The sequence below is a fragment of the Sitophilus oryzae genome, unplaced genomic scaffold (assembly GCF_002938485.1).
Source record: "Sitophilus oryzae breed Bouriz unplaced genomic scaffold, Soryzae_2.0 scaffold_1297_pilon_pilon, whole genome shotgun sequence".
NCBI lineage: Eukaryota > Metazoa > Arthropoda > Insecta > Coleoptera > Curculionidae > Sitophilus > Sitophilus oryzae.
Genome location: NW_022145945.1, coordinates 550,802 through 571,139, shown reverse-complemented (window position 1 = coordinate 571,139; position 20,338 = coordinate 550,802). Strand labels below are relative to the sequence as shown.

The following is a 20,338-nucleotide window of genomic DNA, read 5'->3' as shown; positions in this document are numbered from 1 at the left end:
GCAATTTCCTCTTTAAAGAAAGATCAATAAGGGTGTTACATTCTTTTAGAGTTTTTTTAACGTCTGCTACCATCTTAGACAAAGGATTCTTTTTCAAATTTATGTAGGGGCCATTATCGATTAAGTTGTTAACCTTATCGTAATAGCCTTTTTTATCTAATATAACAACCTTATTTCCCTTATCCTTTAAAATATAATATACAGGGTGTTCTATTTCAAAAATAACAAAGAAAATTCATTTTATATTTTAGAATATTTGGCGTAGAATTTTGAACACCCTGTATGATTTAAGTTTACAGTATTTAAAGCAAAGTAAGTACAGACCATCTAAAGTAAATGCCTAATATAGTTTTGATTAAAATATTAAAAATACAGGTCTTGTATTTTTACTATTTTTTTTTAGATAGGCTGAAAAAATATATTTTTAATTATTTATTAATTTCTCTGGAACTATCGAAATATATTTATTCATATCTTAGGATTATTCAAAGTGATCTGAAAGAGAGATCTTTTTTGAGCCAATTTTTTGCTTTTGTTGAATATAAATAAAACAACAAAAGTTAAGACAATAGTTTTATTTAAATAAAATATCGTATTAGCTTATTTCACATTACATTTCAACAATAATAATCAATATTAGGAACAACAAAATATATTATTACATCTATATGATGTCTAAGAGTTAATCTGAAATTGATGATTTCTAAAAAAAACAAAATTTATATATATAAGTCAGAAAAAAAATGAAAGTTTGTATATTATAAAAGGCTGCAATAAAATTAAGTACCTACATTTTCACTGTTAAAATGAACAAAAAATATATATAAATTAAGAATTCTAAAATATATTACAGATCATGTTTTATATCCTAGCTAATCTGCAGAGATTTAAAATTTCTTACAGATACTACCACGTTTCCTTTTTCGTTTAAAATATTTTATTAAATTCATTCTCAATCGCTTTTAGGGATATATACAGGGTCGCCAACCTTAATTAATCCAGACTTTCTAGTTTCGCAGTTGATTCCCATGGTTGGTAGGCTGCTTGGACCATTACTTAAACGGTATCTAAAAATATAACCATGATTTAAATTAAATATATAAAAAAATGTAATAAAGGTACTAACGTTTCTAGTGTTTTTAGTGGCTCTCTATCGCTACTTCTGGAAGCATTTTCTGGATCGATAGTTGTCATAATACATCTGGAAAAAAATCATATCATTAATTAAATTAAATCATAATATCCTTAACAAAAAAATGTTTTATAAAACTTTTTTTTGTTAAGGAATACTTAAATTTACTATATATGAACTTATATGTTTTTCTAGTTTTAAAGGTGTGGCAAAAAAACTTTGGCATTACCGTCCATATTTACAATTTACAATATTTTAAATTTGAACGCAAACATTTTCAGTATTTTTGAATTTTTTCATTAGTATCAACCGTCAAGTTACCAGGCACGCCACAGTTGTGACTTACCGGCCAATAACAGTTATAAAAATATAACAGCTCACTGGCATCGATTTTTTTCAAAGACTCTTAATGTTTTTTACTGTTTGAAATCAATAGACACCATAAATGTGTTATTTTAAACTGTTATTTTGTAACTTCTAAAAAATAACAGGTATGAAAATAACAGCTCACTGGCATCGATGTTTTTCGAAGACTCTTAATGTTTTTTACTGTTTAAAATGAATAAACACCATAAATGTGTTATTTTAAGCTGTTATTTAGTAACTTCTAAAAAATAACAGGTATGAAAATAACAGCTCACTGGCATCGATGTTTTTCAAAGATTCTTAATGTTTTTTATTGTTTAAAATAAATAAACACCATAAATGTGTTATTTTAAGCTGTTATTTTGTAACTGCTATAAAATAACAGACATGGCACATATACATGGCAGACATAACTGTTATTTGGCATCGACGTTTTTCGAAGATTTTTTTCATGTTTTTACTGTTTAACAATAAAACTAATAAATATCATATATCTGTTATTTTGTAACTTGTAAAATAATATATGTGAAAATAACAGTTCACTACCATAGATATCTTTCTATGGTAGTAGTATAGATAAGTTTCAATTTTAATTCATTGTTCATCGAAATTATTTTTGTTTTTACTGTTTAACTATAAAATCAAGAATTACCATAAATCTGTTATTTTAAACTGTTATACTGGCATCGATGTTTTTTAAAGATTCTTTTTCGTGTCTTTATTGTTTAACAATAGAATCACTAAATAACATAAACCTGTTATTTTTAAATAATAACAATTTCAACTATTATTTAGATAAAACAGATTTGACTAATTCTTATTTTGAATAGAAAATTTTGCGGAACAGTTTGGCAGTTCCAAAATAACTTGCATTGTTATTCTTTTGATGATACCTCGTGATTTCTATTATAAGAATAGTTAAGTACGTTTTCATCTTTATTGTTTCAAAACATACCTAGTAAATTTTAAGAAAAAAAGTTATTTCTAAAATTTAACTCTTTCAATAATTTTTCTAACCTTGTACACTCTTTGACATTACGTAGTACCACGTCTCCAATTTTGATCCACTCCCATTGGTCCTCTGCGTATGGTTCCAAGCAAGGGCCGTCCACAATGACGTTGGGACGGAAATTGTCTACCGAAACAGTAGACTTGTTTATTCTTTTGTTCAAATCGCGAATAGAGGCTTGGTTGACCAGAAGGATTGCAGTTAAGTCAGAGTACAGTCCCTAGTAAAAAAATACTTATTACTAAGTAGTAAACATATAAAAAAATATTTCCCAAGTTCCAAAAAAATATTTATGCTGAAATGCAAAGCTATTTATACATACAGCCTGGCAAATATCACAAAGGAACGGAGAAACGTTAAGAGAAATTTGATTTTGATGTCAATATGACTCCTACTAGTAGAGGCGCCACCTACATATTTTTTAACTGGTTTGAAGAGTAATAACTTTTCGTCCGCACCTGTATAAAACTACTGAGTAAAAAATATAGATTTACGACGTTTTTACGTAAAAAATGTCTCTTGGTAAAAATCGCTACGAGTATTGGTTTTCGACATATTTGGAATCGAAATTATCAATACCTGTCATCGCTGACATAAATTAAACACGTTGACTAAATAGTTATTAGACTGAGATCATAAATTTAAAAGTTTTTAGGCCAAAAGTTCAACAGAAATTGTTTTATCATCATTTTTGGCAGAAAAATTTATGATCAATTTAAAAAAAATAAAAAGTTTCCCAAACTTATTGTTTCAGTGAAATAACTATCTACTCAACGTGTTTATTTTTCGTCAATAATGTCATGTATTGACTATTTCCATTCTAAATATCTTGAGAACGGTTGCTCGTAGCGATTTTTACAAAGAGATATTTTTACGTAAAAAGTCACAGACATGTATATTTTTTCACTCGGTAGTTTTATACAGGTTCGACAAAAAGTTATTACGCTTCAAAACAGTTAAAACACCTGTAAGTGGCGCCTCTACCAGTAGGAGTCATATTGACATCAAAATCAAATTTCTCATGTCAAAAACTCCTAGACACCAATTTTCTTCGAAATATTGACGTTACTTCAGAAATTATTTGGCAAAAATCGAAATAAAAATGAAACTCCTACACCCTGTATCTCTGAAACTAAGCATTTTAGGACATACATTTATACGAACTTTTTTAATTATTTTTTTATGCAGAATATGGCTGCCGAAGTTTCCGGAATAAAGTTCGGACCACCCTGTATATTTCATATCAATTAAACTTTTAGTTACGTTGTAATTTCAATACAGATTAGTCGTACTTGATAAAAATTTCGATTTTTTAAAAACTGTAAATTTGCGGTAAAAAAGATTCTTAACCAAATTTTCACACTCTTGTAAAACACCCTGTATACAAGAATTCACTAAATATATTTAAAAAAATCACATAGTATCTTAATCACAATAGATGCATCTAAAACCTGGTCCAAACCGCATCCCAAAATCTTTTTTAGTTCAAGAGATATTCAACTTTAAATTTACCCTAAAATTTTGCTTGTCCCGATAATTATGTCCGGCAGTTTATTTGACGAAAATGTCCACAAGTACTAGTTAAACGCTTTTCTTCACTTTCACGTCACGCCAGAAAGAAATCTAATTACTAACCTGTTTGTTTCACTTATTTTTAATGGCCAAGCCGTAAGGGGAATCCCCTGGTGTCAATCCCGCAGATCCCGCACGGTAAATCCCGCAAATTTGATCCCGCGGAATCACAGAGGGATCCCGCATTTGCGGGATTGCATTCCCTAGTTGTGATACTTTAAGCTTGAAAATGTTTATTAGCAGACCGTGCAATCGAAAAATGGTTCTTTTTAGAACCGCTTTTAGTGCGAAGTGTACAAGATGCCGAAGCAGCTTAACAGCCGTTGCAAAAAACTCATCACAACCTTATTAGAATATTTTAAGCGAGAAAGCCGTAGTAATGACCCTTTATGTCCCTTAAGTGCTGTTAAGGAGGTGAGTTTTGTTGATCTAAATAATAAGTGTTTATATATTTATAATTAATTCATTTTTGTTTCCCAAAATATTTTGATTAAAAGAAAACATGTGTAAGCTTAATCACGTGACTAAAAGTTTATTTGGTATGATCTATATACACAGTTATCTTCCGGCGAATCATATCCAAATATGTTATGAAAAAAACTAAATCAGAAATTATTTTAAAAAATCACAGTATGTAACCTGTGAACGTCTTACTTACTGTTGAGTAATTGGATAAATTAATATAGTAATCCAAAATGTTCTTGTGCGTTTTTGTTATGTCCCGTCCTCTACTTGCATCGTGAAATCCTAACCTCAAACCATTATCTTTCTCCAAAATGTATCTTGAAAACCAAGATGCAGCTTCGTCTCCGCAATCAATAGCAAAGATTTCTTCCCCTTTGTGCAATCTAATTAACAAATAAATACGGCGTCAAGTTGGCTTGGAAATGATCGATGACATTTGATAACAATTTACATATACGGTAACAAGCTAAATCTGACGCTGGTTTTTTTAGATAGTATTGTATAATTTTTAATCAAAAATATTAGAAAATTAATAGATATTTACGATACAAGTAAGTTAACAGCATCATTAAGAGTGTGAAAGTTAACCACACAAGTATCTTAATGGAGTTAACTCACGTGTATTGTACAATATTTTATCTACGTCTAACTATAAAAACACATAATGAATATTAAAAATTATTGTACTTAACTATATACCTATCCTAAAAATCAATTACCTTAATACCTTTGTTCAAATAACACCATGCATGGCAATGTCAATATGACAGTAAATAATATTTGATGCCACTAGTTTAAAAAATGAGCGATTCGGAAAGTATTCCCTCCTACATTGAAGAAGAGGCATTCAGAGGCATTTCTGGATTGCTTCCAGCAAGATCGAAACAGAAGTATGAATATACTTATTCTAAGTATGAAAAATGGTGCACCGAAAAAAAGTACACAACTATGGAAATGAAAAGGTACTCATAACATAATTTAACAATTTAGTGCAATAAATGTTTAACACAACAACTACAATTTTGTTTTGTTTTTTGTTTTAAATTTGAACGCAAATATTTTCAGCATTTTTGGATTTTTTCATTAGTATCAACCGTCAAGTTACCAGGCACGCCACAGTTGTGACTTATCGACAAATAACAGTTATAAAAGCATAACAGCTCACGGGCATCGATTTTTTTCGAAGACTCTTAATGTTTTTTACTGTTTGAAATCAATAGACACCATAAATGTGTTATTTTGAACTGTTATTTTGTAACTTCTAAAAAATAACAGATATGAAAATAACAGCTCACTGGCATCGATGTTTTTCGAAGACTTAATGTCTTTTATTTTTTACTGTTTAAAATGAATAAACACCATAAATATGTTATTTTAAGCTGTTATTTTGTAACTTCTATAAAATAACAGACATGGCACATATACATGGCAGACATAACTGTTATTTGGCATCGAAAAATTTTTTTCATGTTTTTACTGTTTAACAATAAAACTAATAAATATCATATATTTGTTATTTTAAGCTGTTATTTTGTAACTTCTAAAATAACATATGTGAAAATAACAGTTCACTACCATAGATATCTTTCGAAGTTTCAATTTTAATTCATTGTTTATAATAATAATATTATTAATAAGTAATATTGATTCGAAAAGTATTCCCTCCTACATTGAAGGAAGAGGCATTCAGAGACATTTCTGGATTGCTTCCAGCAAGATCGAAACAGAAGTATGAATATACATACTCTTAAGTATGAAAAATGGTGCACCGAAAAAAATGTACACAACTATGGAAATGAAAAGGTACTCACAACATATTTTTCCAATGAGGAAGATGCATGCATTTTATATTTCGCCAGAAACTGTTCAATTTATTAGAATAAATATGTGTAAATGCAAAAAAAAACTTTTTTCTTGAAAGCAGTACCACATTTTTATAAAACGGGCCATTAAAATACTATGGATAACGCAAACGACGCCTCGCGAATTGAAACGATATTCTATTGGTCTGACGTCACCCGCCGTTCTCGTCGACGCGCGATGGCCAGCAGCAGCCAGACGTGTTCCGTTTATGTACGTATTTAGGTGGCGTACTAAGACATTTTTGTTGCTTATAGCGTTGATTGAAGGAGCTTTTTATGCTTTTTTTGTGCAGTTATTATTTGTATGTGTTGTGTGTTCTGAGAATTTTTTAAGTAATGGCAGATTCCGGGTTTGTAAAAGCACAATCAGATAACTTGCCAAAAGTCGATGCTTTTATATTGGCTGCTTTTATAAATACAAATTCCCAATTTATTGGTGCTGAATTACGAGGACAGAGACAAAAAACAGAGAGGTATGTAACATTTATTCTTTGTAGTACTGAGGCATATTTAAGTATAAGTAGGTACCTACTGTTACGAACTTTTATATAGTTATAAATTTTAATGTTATAAACTTATTTGTCAGATCAGGTAGGGAGACGTATGGAGATAATGCTGTAGGTTATGTAGAAGTGAAAAGAGACAAAAATATTTCTTTAGTACGTGGAAAAATAACTCCAGAGCATAGCGTGAAAAAGAAAATTTTTTTATATATTGACACCCCCTTATCCTTGTTATTTTTAAAGATTGTTTTTTTTACGAAATTATAGGAAATAAATTGTGTATCAGTAATGAAAATATTATACAAGGTGTCCCATAAGCAAACGCCAAAATTAAGTTACTTTTTTAAGTGAAACACCCTATATATTTTTAGATTCTTCGGAAATTTCTAGATATTCTAGATATATTTCATGTATAATATCCTATACCTATCTTCAAATGTTTACGAAATATTGACAGTTGAAAAGCGAAAAATACCTACAATTTTCTGGACCACCTTTTTTGAGACACTCTGTATAACTAGAATTAATTTTAAAAGAGAGTATATGAAAACCATGCAACTTTTTTATTTAATGTTTTCCTCTAAAACTTGCAGTTAAGGCTTTATGTGTATGTCAAAATATAATGAATAACCCTCTACATTCAAATTTCATATATCTATGTATTGTATTGTATTGTATTGACTTAGAGTGGGTCCCATGGGACCCTCCACTGCGGCCGCGAGGGCCTTTTGTGGCTCAGTTTCTACAAACTCTAATATACAAGAGCGTCAAAGTTCACCCTCAAGACCCAGCCTCTTAATATAGGCCGTTATGTCTGAGGGCGATATGTCTCCTAGGTCTGATAGGTTTAGCATGGGTTTGCCAAACATCTCAAACCTGGTCCTGCCCCCAGCGGGGCAGGTACACATAACGTGCTTCATTGTTTCGTCATCTTCCATACAGAGTCGGCATTCGGCGTCTTCCACCAGTCTCATCCTCTGTAGGTGAGATCTCAGCCGGCAGTGGCCCGTGTACACTGCAGTGAGCGTACGCGCTCCATTCCTACCGGCCTTTAAGAGTTCTCCTGTTCTATGTTTGGATGGCCCTGCTAGGATTTTCTTGGCATGTTCCATTCCGGGACTGTCATTCCAGTCCCGGAACGTCGCACCCCTAACCCATTCACAGAGCCTGTCTCTTGCGAGATTTTTAGGAACGCTAAGTGTCGATTCTGGGCCCACACATATACCTATGTAAGACAATATGCATAAATATATGAACTTATTTCAAAATGATCTTCACAACAATAAATCGTAAAGATAGAGAATAATTTAACGTTTTTCTTTTCATCTCTTCTCATGGCTTTGGACCATTTTTTTCTGTTTTCGCTCATCCATTACTATTTATAAATATCACTAATTACTAATTCTGTATTAATTAACACAAATAACTAAAATTTTGACTCGGATTCAATAGCGTTTAAAAGCAAACTGTGTAAAATAAACACGCGTCTGGCTCCACTCAACCAGAAGAACGGCGGGTGACGTCACAGCGGCAAGGCGCGGTAGAGAGCGTTTGCCCGGCCATTTAAATTACCAATATTTAATTATTTTATATTAGAGGCATTTCTTAACCGATATCAACGATTTTTTTTTGTTCAATTTGTAATTATATGAACTATTTTTTAAAACCATTATTTAAAAACATGCATTTTCCTCATTTAGTGCAATAAATGTTTTACAAAATATTTTTTTCTCTTTGGTAGTCATCTAAACAAGGAGTGCGGTAATGAAAATTCGTGAGTTAAGAAGCTCTTAACTCACTCAAAATGCGTGAGTTAAGAGTAAGAGCTTCTTAACTCACTGACGTAGGTAAATCTATCTTCTATAACTCACCTAACTAAAGTATTCTTGTTGTCTTGAGAATTGGGAATCTTAACATACAATGTTCTCATGGTGGGTGCATCGACTGCTAGGTACTTATCATCGTGCACTGAAACATCTATGAGTACCATCTTGGGGTAGGTTCTGGCAGTACGGAATTCATTGTCGCTCTCTGAGTACACTACCAAGCATCTGAAATTCGACCTGGGTTAATATACAAATTATATTAATCCAGCGGAAAATAACTGCTTTATTCTGTATTCTTTTTTATGTTGTTTGTTATATTACAATATTAAAATAAAAGTCCTTGAATTGAGGCAAATTTATTATCGTATTTGTTCAGATGTGTCAAAATTAGATTAACATTTTTTCGTATTTTTACATTAAAACCATGCCGCATAGATAAATGAAACAAGTTTAGATTGGAAAGTGCCCATAAGGACAATGTAAACACTATTTGGCGCTATCCTTGCAACGGTTGCGACCCGAAACTTTTGAAAATTTCGGAACAGTTCGGCTTTTTCCGGAATTATATCGCCAAATATTGTTTATTCAAGTTTATTATTATTTTCGTTTAATTTTATAAATAAAAGACAGTGTGTTGCATACAAGAAACTTTATTTTATATAAGGACGCATGTATGAAATACCTATGAAAAATTGGAAACCGACGTTATGCCACGATCCACAATGGTTTTTTCAGTTCACAGTTCACAACACAGCTTTTTTCACAATTATCACCGGTTGGAGTAAATAACACTTGAATTAAACTCACAAGATAACAATTATTACTTTGAAAATGGACGCTAAAAACACTTTTCGGAATTTCTTTAATGAGAGCGGTTTGGATTTTGAAAGATTATTATGATTTTTGAAGATTCTGACTTTGACAAGAGAAAATTATTTCTGTTTTTGTTTGCCGTTGTTCTTAGCAACCGCTAGAGCAGCGCCAGATCGCGTATAACGGTCGCGACCCAAAATAATTTCGCGACCTAAAATTTTTACGGGCTTTCCAATCTAAACTTGTTGCATTTATCTATGCCATGCCGTTCATATGCCGTTGCTTTTGGTCCTAGTCAACAGACATTTACAATAATGTTTATGATTTATGTAACGTCACTGTCTTTAAAAAACCATATTATTATTGTCTGTCGGGCAGTGTTAGTCACAAAATATCCCCCTTTAGAACTTTTTTCCTTAATGGCAACAGATGGCCATAAGCGGGTGTAAGTGTAAAAAAGCTCAACCGCCCGAACGAACACTAGAGGCGCTACCGGTCATCAAATGGTGTCAAAATTGCGAAAATTTAATCATTTAATTTTGACACAAGGGGTCGCGCTTAACTTTTTCAATTTTAATTCAAAATTCATTGTTTTCAAACTATATTATTAGACTTTGTTGTATTTTGTGAATGTATAAATGTTTTCTTAGTATAAAGTTGCATTATAGTAATTTAAATTATATTACATACATATTTAAGATTGAAATATTATGACATATATGTCATCAGTTGCCGTCTAAAATGTCATCCATAGATAAATGCAACAAGTTTAGATTGGAAAGTGCCCATAAGGACAATGTAAACACTATTTGGCGCTATTCTTGCAACGGTCGCGACCCAAAACTTTTGAAAATTTCGGAGCGGTTCGGCTTTTTCCGGAATTATATCGCCAAATATTGTTTATTCAAATTTATTATTTTTTCGTTTAATTTTATAAATAAAAGACTACAAGTGTGTTGCATACAAGAAACTTTATTTTATATAAGGACGCATGTATGAAATACCTATGAAACATTGGAAACCGACGTTATGCCACGATCCACGATGGTTTTTGCAGTTCACAGTTCACAACACAGCTTTTTCAGTTTTTAATGCCACTTTTTCACAATTATCACCGGCTGGAGTAAATAAAACTTGAATTAAACTCACAAGATAGCAATAATTACTTTGAAAATGGACGCTATAAACACTTTTCGGAATTTCTTTAATGAGTGGTTTAGATTTTGAAAGATTTTATGATTTTTGAAGATTCTGACTTTGACAAGAGAAAATTATTTCTGTTTTTGTTTGCCGTTGTTCTTAGCGACCGCTATAGCAGCGCCAGATCGCGTATAACGGTCGCGACCCAAAATAATTTCGCGACCTAAAATTTTTACGGGCTTTCCAATCTAAACTTGTTGCATTTATCTATGCCATGCCGTTCATATGCCGTTGCTTTTGGTCCTAGTCAACAGACATTTACAATAATGTTTATGATTTATGTAACGTCACTGTCTTTAAAAAACCATATTATTATTGTCTGTCGGGCAGTGTTAGTCACAAAATATCCCCTTTTAGAACTTTTTCCTTAATGGCAACAGATGGCCATAAGCGGGTGTAAGTGTAAAAGCTCAACCGCCCGAACGAACACTAGAGGCGCTACCGGTCATCAAATGGTGTCAAAATTGCGAAAATTTAATCATTTAATTTTGACACAAGGGGTCGCGCTTAACTTTTTCAATTTTAATTCAAAATTCATTGTTTTCAAACTATATTATTAGACTTTGTTGTATTTTGTGAATGTATAAATGTTTTCTTAGTATAAAGTTGCATTATAGTAATTTAAATTATATTACATACATATTTAAGATTGAAATATTATGACATATATGTCATCAGTTGCCGTCTAAAATGTCATCCATAGATAAATGAAACAAGTTTAGATTGGAAAGTGCCCATAAGGACAATGTAAACACTATTTGGCGCTGTTCTTGCAACGGTCGCGACCCAAAACTTTTGAAAATTTCGGAGCGGTTCGGCTTTTTTCGGAATTATATCGCCAAATATTGTTTATTCAAATTTATTATTATTTTCGTTAATTTTATAAATAAAATACAGTGTTTTGCATACAAGAAACTTTATTTTATATAAGGACGCATGTATGAAATACCTATGAAACATTGGAAACCGACGTTATGCCACGATCCACGATGGTTTTTGCAGTTCACAGTTCACAGCACAGCTTTTTAAGTTTTTAATGCCACTTTTTCACAATTATCACCGGTTGGAGTAAATAAAACTTGAATTGAACTCACAAGATAGCAATAATTACTTTGAAAATGGACGGTATAAACACTTTTCGGAATTAATTTAATGAGAGCGGTTTAGATTTTGAAAGATTATTATGATTTTTGAAGATTCTGACTTTGACAAGAGAAAATTATTTCTGTTTTTGTTTGCCGTTGTTCTTAGCGACCGCTATAGCAGCGCCAGATCGCGTATAACGGTCGCGACCCAAAATAATTTTGCAACCCAAAATTTTTACGGGCTTTCCAATCTAAACTTGTTGCATTTATCTATGATGTCATCTTGATAACAAAAAGTTAGTTATTGTGAAAAGTAGTTAAAATCATGTTAAAATATTAAAATTTACAAGTTATAATTAGATATTTTATATTATTTCATCAACAAACACATAATAGTACAGCGTAATGTTGATATGCAAGTCCAAAACAAAAAGTGCCGTTATATTTTTCAGTTTTCGTTGTCAGCCGCGGAAGTTTCAGTGATTTTTGTGTTGTCGGATATTTTTATTTGTGAAATAGAAATATTGCGTTTGGATTGCAAAACTGTAAGTGGAAGTTTTATTGCAATGTAAGTAAGCGTTTGTCCATTTTATATTTTACTTTTTTCATACCTACGACAAATATACATATATTGATATTTTATAATTCGTTTTACTTAAAAAATGTTAGAAAACAAGCTTGTAATCCTGTAATTGACATAATTGTTATGTAATATATTCCATTTAAATGTAATATATTACTTTACAATTAAAAAAATGTAAATTTAAAAAATATATTAAAAATATATACAGGGATTAATTGAAATTTTTTGAGTGCGAACAAACACGAGAGGCGCCTTATTATTTACTTTCATTTCTTAACATGACAGACGAAGTTCTAAAGGGGGATGCTTTGTGGTGTTAGTCTAGCAGATATGATATTAATGGTATTAAGTCCAAAAATTGATCTTTTCCATAGAGTTAAAAATTAAATCTTTACAAACAATAAACACTAGGTATTTTATAAGTTTGTTTATGAGGACCCAAAAGCGAGATAATAAAAAATTCAAATAATTTAGCTACAAATTGCTTAAAAAATAATCAAAATCGGCCCACTAGAACAAAATTTATTAAACTTTAATATACATAAAAATTTTAAGGTGCCCGTTTTTCGTACAGGTGAATGTACTTTAAAACTACTGTGAACAGGTTGTGTAGAAAACACCCTGATTACCTATCTCTGAGCTGAAACACCTCCTCATCATCTTTCGTTTGTCTCAATCCAAACTCCGTGCATTCTGCTTGACTGAGTTCGATTCTATGACCGCTTTTTAATGGGTAGAGATTCAGTCTGGTTAGTTTCCCAATTTCTTCCCATCTCCATGGGATGATGAGGATTTCTTTCTTCTTTTTTTGATAGAAATATGCTCCCACTGCGGCCAAGACCGATGCCAATGAGACGAAGGTTAGTTTGTAGCCGAGGCCCATAACGTCCTATTTGGGTCCTGAAAATATTAGAAAATATATTAGAGTATACAGGGTGAGAGATAAATCGTTGCACAATTCGCCATTTCATAGCTTCTTATAAAATAAAATTATAACTTTTAATTCACCATATAATTTTACCATCGATTGTCATTTCTCAGTAACTTGACGCCGTTTTTTTTTTCAATAAAAGAAACAATTGGATATAATTTGCCGTTTAATCGAAAGCAAGCAGGAAAAATTGCTAGGGCTTGTGTTTTTCAACAAAAAATAAGAATAATATTAAAAAATAAACACATTTTTTGAATAAAACCTTTACATGAATTTCTCTATCGATAAATTTGATAGACTTGGTTATCAAACCGTGTTCCCGTAGATTACCTAAGTGCCTAGAAATTTTGTAAAAAAATAAAAAATAATATACACTTTTTCAACAAAACAAGATAATATTAACTAAACAAAATTAGAAAAAGTCATTTTTACCACATCACAAGCAAATAAAAATTAATATTTAGCCAATCAAAATTGAAGAAGATTTGATTCTCTGGGGGGTGCCTGTAAAAAAATAAAAAATAATATACACTTTTTCAACAAAACAAGATAATATTAACTAAACAAAATTAGAAAAAGTCATTTTTACTACATCACAAGCAAATAAAAATTAATATTTAGCCAATCAAAATTGAAGAAGATTTGATTCTCTGGGGGGTGCCAAACAGTACCTGTGGTGGGCCCGGCACCCCCTGGCTTCCCTGTAGTTACACCAATGAGTTTTTTCCATATTAGGTACCTAATGTGGTCAGATATTATTTTTAATTTTAAACCACTGGTATAAATAATTTCGAAATCATACTTTTAAGTGTATTAAGAGTACTCTGTATATTGTTTACTTTCATACAATAATGTTTACCTAAAATTGTTAGATAATAAACCATAAAACAGTAGCAGAGGTAGGTATATAAAATTAAAGGTCGTTACATTATCACGTCATATGATTTATTAGGTATTATTATACCTAAAAGCGTCAATATTAGATAACAAAAATCTACAAAAATTGCAAATTGCTAGTAAAAATATTCGAAGATATTATAAAAAAGATCCTAATTTTTAGGTCAATCGAAAAAATTAAATTTTGACAAAATTAACCCTCTCTATTCTAGGGATGTATCGGCATTATAATGTTCGATAAGCTAATCGATACTCTGTATCGAAATTTTCAAAGCAACACATTGACATGGCACATATAATTTGTCCTAATTTGTCCAACGAAAGGATAAAAGACAGTAGCTATGAAAATCTGTTCATTGAGAGGATATATATTATGACAGTGACATTTCTTGTCTGTTATTTTAATTCACAGGAAAATTGTTTTTTTTTCCTGTCATATATTGTTTATCGTCTGTCGAAATCTTCCCTGACTCGTTGGACAGACTATACAGGGTGGTTCGAACTGTATTCCGGATAATTCGGCCGCATATTCTGCAGATAAAAATAAGTAAAAAATGTATTTTCTATTTTTGTATGCATTTGTAATTCGTATAACTGTGTGTCCTAAAATGCTTAGTTTCGGAGATACAGGGTGTAGAAGTTTTATTTTTATTTCGATTTTTTCGAAATAATTTCTGAAGTAACGTCATCCAAATATTGAGGATGAAAATTGGTGTCTGGGAGTTTTTTGACATGAGGAATTTGATTTTGATGTCAATATGTATTTTAACTGTTTTGAAAATGAAAAGTAATAATTTTTTGTCCGTAATAGCCTTGTAATAGATAGTTATTTCACTGAAATGAGAAATTTGGGAACTTTTTACTTTTTCAAATTAATCCTAATTTTTTCTTCGAAAACATTATGATAAAACAGTTTCTATTGAACTTTTGGTCATTCAATCAAAATAAAAATGAAATTTCTACACCCTCTATCTCCGAAATTACGCGTTTTAGGACATACATTTATACGAATTTTTTTACTTAATTTATCTGCAGAATATGCTGCCGAAGTTTCCGGAATACAGTTCGGACCACCCTGTATATCCCTTATAAGTACGTTATAAATAACGGGTAGAAATTTAATAAATAAATATATAAAATAAAAGTTTATTTAATTAAACCAAAGCTATATTGTTGGGGGCAAGTTATCTTTAAAATAACAACGAAATAACTAATTAAAATAATTCTGTCACAAATTTATATCGTCCTTGAGATATATCCAGAAAACAGGAAAAATAAGAAATTACTCCTGTTAATATTGTTACAGATTCTCTTATCTCAATGAATAATTTAATATGCAAACATATGACGCTATTTAATATTTTACAGCACCTTACTAATTTTCATTTTTATGTAATACCAAATAATCCCTTTAAAAAACACAGAAAATTGTACATTTTTAATTATGAATATTAGTAATTTTATTTTAAAATATTTGTACATAAAAAATATATACAAAATAAATAATATTGTCTTTAGCTCTCATTTATCATTTAATGCGATTATTGACACAAAAAAGATATAAATATGAATAATTATCTCCAGAGTACAGATATATTAGCCATTATCTTACAAAATTAAAAAAATATAATACCAAAAACACCACCCCTATACAAAAATAGTTCTTTAACTCTCTTTACAGAAGAATATATCTTTTTTTAATTATAACTTCTCAAAAATATTAAAATTCCAATTTGTAACAAGTAATGACCTCCAACATTAACAACAATTACCATTTTAGAACACATAAATAAGAATTATTATCAGAATTAAATGCATTATTCTAATTTATTTATTCTTACCTTTTAATCAACTTTTGAACCAAATTCTATCGTACACTCCCACAGTTTTTTGTTAATTTCTACCGGTTTGAGCACATGATTAGTACTGCGCTAGTTTCAGTTGAGCGGTACTGCACAAAATCACCTAATAGTACGGGCGCACAAGCGGGGAATTTCGAATTTACTTAAGCCCGCTAGAATATACAGTACCGAGTGCGTCTCAAAAGTGGTTCACCCCTATAACTTTTTTATTTTTTCAGATAAAAAACGAGATTTAGTATGTTGGTATATGACATAAATTAAGATTAATTGACGTATTCAATTGTTTTTTGTCATTTCCTGTTTCACCGGAAATGACTACAACTTTTGATTTTTAAATGGCGCCCTCGCTATATTTCTACTTTATTCGATAGAAAATGACACTTTGAATAGAATAACATACCATATGTCAACTTTTGATTTTTCGCATATGATTTCTTTGAAATTGTAACGTGCGGCTCATAACGACAATTTGACTCAAAATGCCAAAGTGTGTGGTACCAAATTATTCGTAAAAAATTTCCATTTGATGATGAGATATATATGATTAAAAATACGATTTGGGCAACTTTTAGTCGGCCAGGACAAGGCATGAAAAACATATAGACGATCAAATCTGTTTTTCCAAGGCTCCTTTGTTAAAAATTTGTGTTTTTAACACAGCCATGGCACTTTAGATTGAAATTTAAAATACGATTTTTTTAAGCAAAAATGTCAAAAGTTGACATATGATATATCATTTTACTCAGAGTGTCATTTTCTATCGAATAAAGTAAAAAATACCTAGGGTGTCATTTAAAAATCAGAAGTTGTAGCCATTTCCGCTGAAACAGGAAGTGACCAAAAATAATTGAATACGTCAATCAATTTTAATTTAAGACATGTCGTCACCCTAGAATAAGATTGTTCTATAGACCATTTCGATGAAACTGAGAAAACAAGGTTTAAAGTTTAAACTGGATATCCGTTAACACTATATACCAAAATGGTTCTATTAAACATATAAATTAAAGGTAATATAAAAACCTATCAAACATATGTATTTATTTTACTTTTAGAAGCTTTATTTAAAAGATATTAGTGATTTTAGATTTGGATATAGAACAAATGGGTCTATTAGCTGTGCATTGAGCCGATTTTAGGGATATAGAACAAAATAAGGGGATATAGAATAATATAATACTCATTTTAAGCTGATTTATTCGTATTTCAAAATATTATTTTAACACAAAATAACTGAAGTGGAGACATTAAAACATTAACTAAAAACAACATAAAAAAATAAAAACCTAAAATACAATAGTAGTAATTATTCGTCTGCATTGTTTATTAAATACTATCATTTTTTTTCGCCTATTTGTTTGGTATGTATAGTGGTTCTAATAATTTAATCAGATTTTAAATCTGATTCTTAACTTTCATTGGATTATTTAATTTTTTTTAGCTATCTGTAGTATTGATAGTATTAGAGAACGATTGAGCAGGCAATTGAGTTGAAGCAGCTGGTTTCACGAAATTCCAAAGTGTGAAACATTCGAATTTGCTAACAAACCACCCATATAACACACAATATCCGCAGGATATTCATAGAATGTCTGAATGTCCCATTATAAGATCATCTTATAAAGACATCTATAGGATATCCTCCAGACATCCTGAAATTCTGTAGATGTCTCAGAATAGAATATCCTATGGATATCTCTGTCGTATATCTAATGTACATCCAGCTGAGATATCCAAACATGCTCATGATAATAAAATATCCTAACAATATCGTCTAGATATTTAGGAAAAATAAATAATGTACTACTTTTTATATTACATAAAATGCAATAAACCATACAGATAGATATATATTACGTCAAGGCAACACAATATCCTGTTGGTATCTTGTGGATAATCTGGATATTTATGAGCTTGGCCACTCCCAGTAATACAGAGAATTTAAAACGCCCGCGCAAAAAATTTCCCACAATCCATCTCGACAGTTGTTTGTTTTTGCATCGTGTATTATTCAGTTCTTTGATTTAGTGAAATTCGAGGTGAATTCGGTCGTTTGTCGATATTGGATGGGCTTAAAAATGACTGAAACTAACAAAACTGGTTGAGTTTGACTTAGTTTTTTCTTATACTCATAGTTCTAGCCTTGTTCTAGCAGAAATTCTATCCTAAATCCTAACCTCAACTAATGTCGAAAAACGACGAACGACTCAGGGTCTCACAAATGTCTCACAATGAAAAATTTGTGACAAAATTATAGGTGAAAATTTGTTGAAAGCGCTTATTCTTTATCCCTAAACCCATTTTCGTGTTTGATCTATTCGAACAGAAATCCTATTTTTGTGTTTAAATTGTGAGTTTTTGGAAGGTTTGGTGTTAGAAATTATACCTGTATCCCCTGTGTGCTAACTTTGATGTAAACTGTTGCTGCTAGGCTCCATAAAGGGATTTTATCTGGAATAATCTGGTATAATACCATACGATCGAAAAAAACGGCGTCAGAAGTTGGAAATGAAGATTGCTGTTATTTTGTATGTAAAATTATATGGGGAATGTCATCGATCGTAATTTTCAAGCCAACTGAACGCCGTTTTTTTTTTTCGATGGTACAGTATAAATTGAAAGCTCTGAACTCATACAAATAAACTTCTAAATTTTGACGCAAAATTCATTGACATAATATGTAGGTATATTTTAGAGCTGTTGATAAAAATATCTAATGAATAACGTCAAAATGTGGCTAAATTAAACTAAATTGCGTACGTTTTTACTATAAACTAAGGATGAAGTAAGTATTGTCAAATAACAGTCCTCATATAATGTCCTAAAAATATTCTATAATGCTCCCAACATCATCCTTGTATTATCCTATAAATATCCTAAATAATCGTAAAAGGTTTGCCTAGGGATGTCTTGAAGATGACTTTTTTTGTCCAATCTGGATATCCCATAAATATCCTCCTCTGGTTTTTGGATATCCCTAAGATATTTACTATATTCTTGGTGGATATCCTTAAGATATCTATAGGACTGTGTTGTGTTATATGGGAGTATGTTTCAAAAAATAAGACGTGTTGAAAAATAAAAATGTACCTATTCAGTTTTTGTCAAATGATAAAATCTTTCGAATTGTGAACTTTTTGACAGCAACATTGCTTTAAACTAGGCATTCTTAATTAAACACTGTTAAAGTGAAAAAATAGATGTAGGAAAAACTATAAATACTCCTACAACATATATTTTAACCATTTTTATAGTGCAAAACGACCAGAAACCTTCATATTATCTTTTTTTTTGGATAAAAATACTTCAGCCCTTCAATTGAGAAAATTTGGCTGTAAAATCTTTCATATTGTAGGAAATCCTTAAATTCTGGCAACACCGATATACCATAAGGAGAAAAAATGAACCTTTTATACAGGGTCATGCGTGTAGAAGCATCTAACTTTCATAATGCAATAGGTCCCTATGACGCTCGACTAAAAGCCCATTTAGCCATCTTGGGCCCCCCTACTATAATTCTTTCAATCAAAAATTAAAGAGTACTCTTAGTATGAGTCAGACAAAGACAATCTTATTGGAGGTTTTCTAAGACAGACAAAGACGAGAAATAAATGGAGAAAAACAAAAATAATGAAAGTTGTCTTAAGTTATCAAAGAGTATTTGTTGCAGAAACCATTCATTTCTTTATATGTATTTAAATTATATTTATGTATGTGACTTTGATTGTATATTTATATTTATAATAGTAAAATTATGTCTATTGTACAGTTTAACTGTAAATTTAAATGTTATTGCTTCATGACCTTCATGGTACGAAATTTTGTGGTTAAAATTATAATTATTTATAGAACATTGATAGAACCTAATATTTCTATGATTTTTTAGCATTAGATTATTTTAAGCAATATAACGAATATTTACTTTAATATTTTTGGTATTCTTTATTTTCGTAAACCAATTTTAATTTTATCACACTAAAAATTGATTTTTGAATTGATTATACAAATTATTTTGAAAATAAACTTGGTCTCATAATTTTTAAAAATTATATTTTTTGTTTTAGGGGATTTAAGTTTTCTTTTGCATGTTATGTTGGCACCAATGATACATTTCTCTGGATTTATTTAAGGATGGTAAATTTAGAAATAATTCGATCTTATTTATCTTTTATTTGATATTAAATCGAAATATTATATTATTTATCTCTTTACTCAGTATTTTTTATACTATA

At 30.5% G+C, this 20,338-nt stretch overlaps 1 protein-coding gene across 1 annotated transcript; it reads right to left on the bottom strand.

Moving 5' to 3' along the window:
• Positions 1 to 560: 560 nt before the first annotated feature.
• On the bottom strand, positions 561 to 16,210 carry LOC115874510 (mitochondrial amidoxime reducing component 2-like). Its single transcript, XM_030889661.1, has 7 exons — positions 16,086 to 16,210; positions 13,046 to 13,316; positions 8,781 to 8,960; positions 4,738 to 4,927; positions 2,516 to 2,727; positions 1,127 to 1,201; positions 561 to 1,067 (listed from the first exon to the last, which is right to left on the bottom strand). The coding sequence occupies exons 2-7, from the start codon at positions 13,297 to 13,299 to the stop codon at positions 953 to 955; spliced, it is 1,026 nt and encodes a 341-aa protein (XP_030745521.1). The 5' UTR covers positions 13,300 to 13,316; positions 16,086 to 16,210; the 3' UTR covers positions 561 to 952.
• Between the last annotated feature and the right edge of the window lie 4,128 nt (positions 16,211 to 20,338).

Coding starts and splice junctions, on each gene's coding strand:
- LOC115874510 (XM_030889661.1), bottom strand. CDS start 13,299: ATGGGCCTCGGCTACAAACTAACCTTCGTCTCATTGGCATCGGTCTTG. Junction 2,728..4,737: donor ATTTATCCAATTACTCAACA/GTAAGTAAGACG, acceptor TTTTTTTACTAG/GGACTGTACTCTGACTTAAC. Junction 1,202..2,515: donor AATGTCAAAGAGTGTACAAG/GTTAGAAAAATT, acceptor ATTTTTTTCCAG/ATGTATTATGACAACTATCG.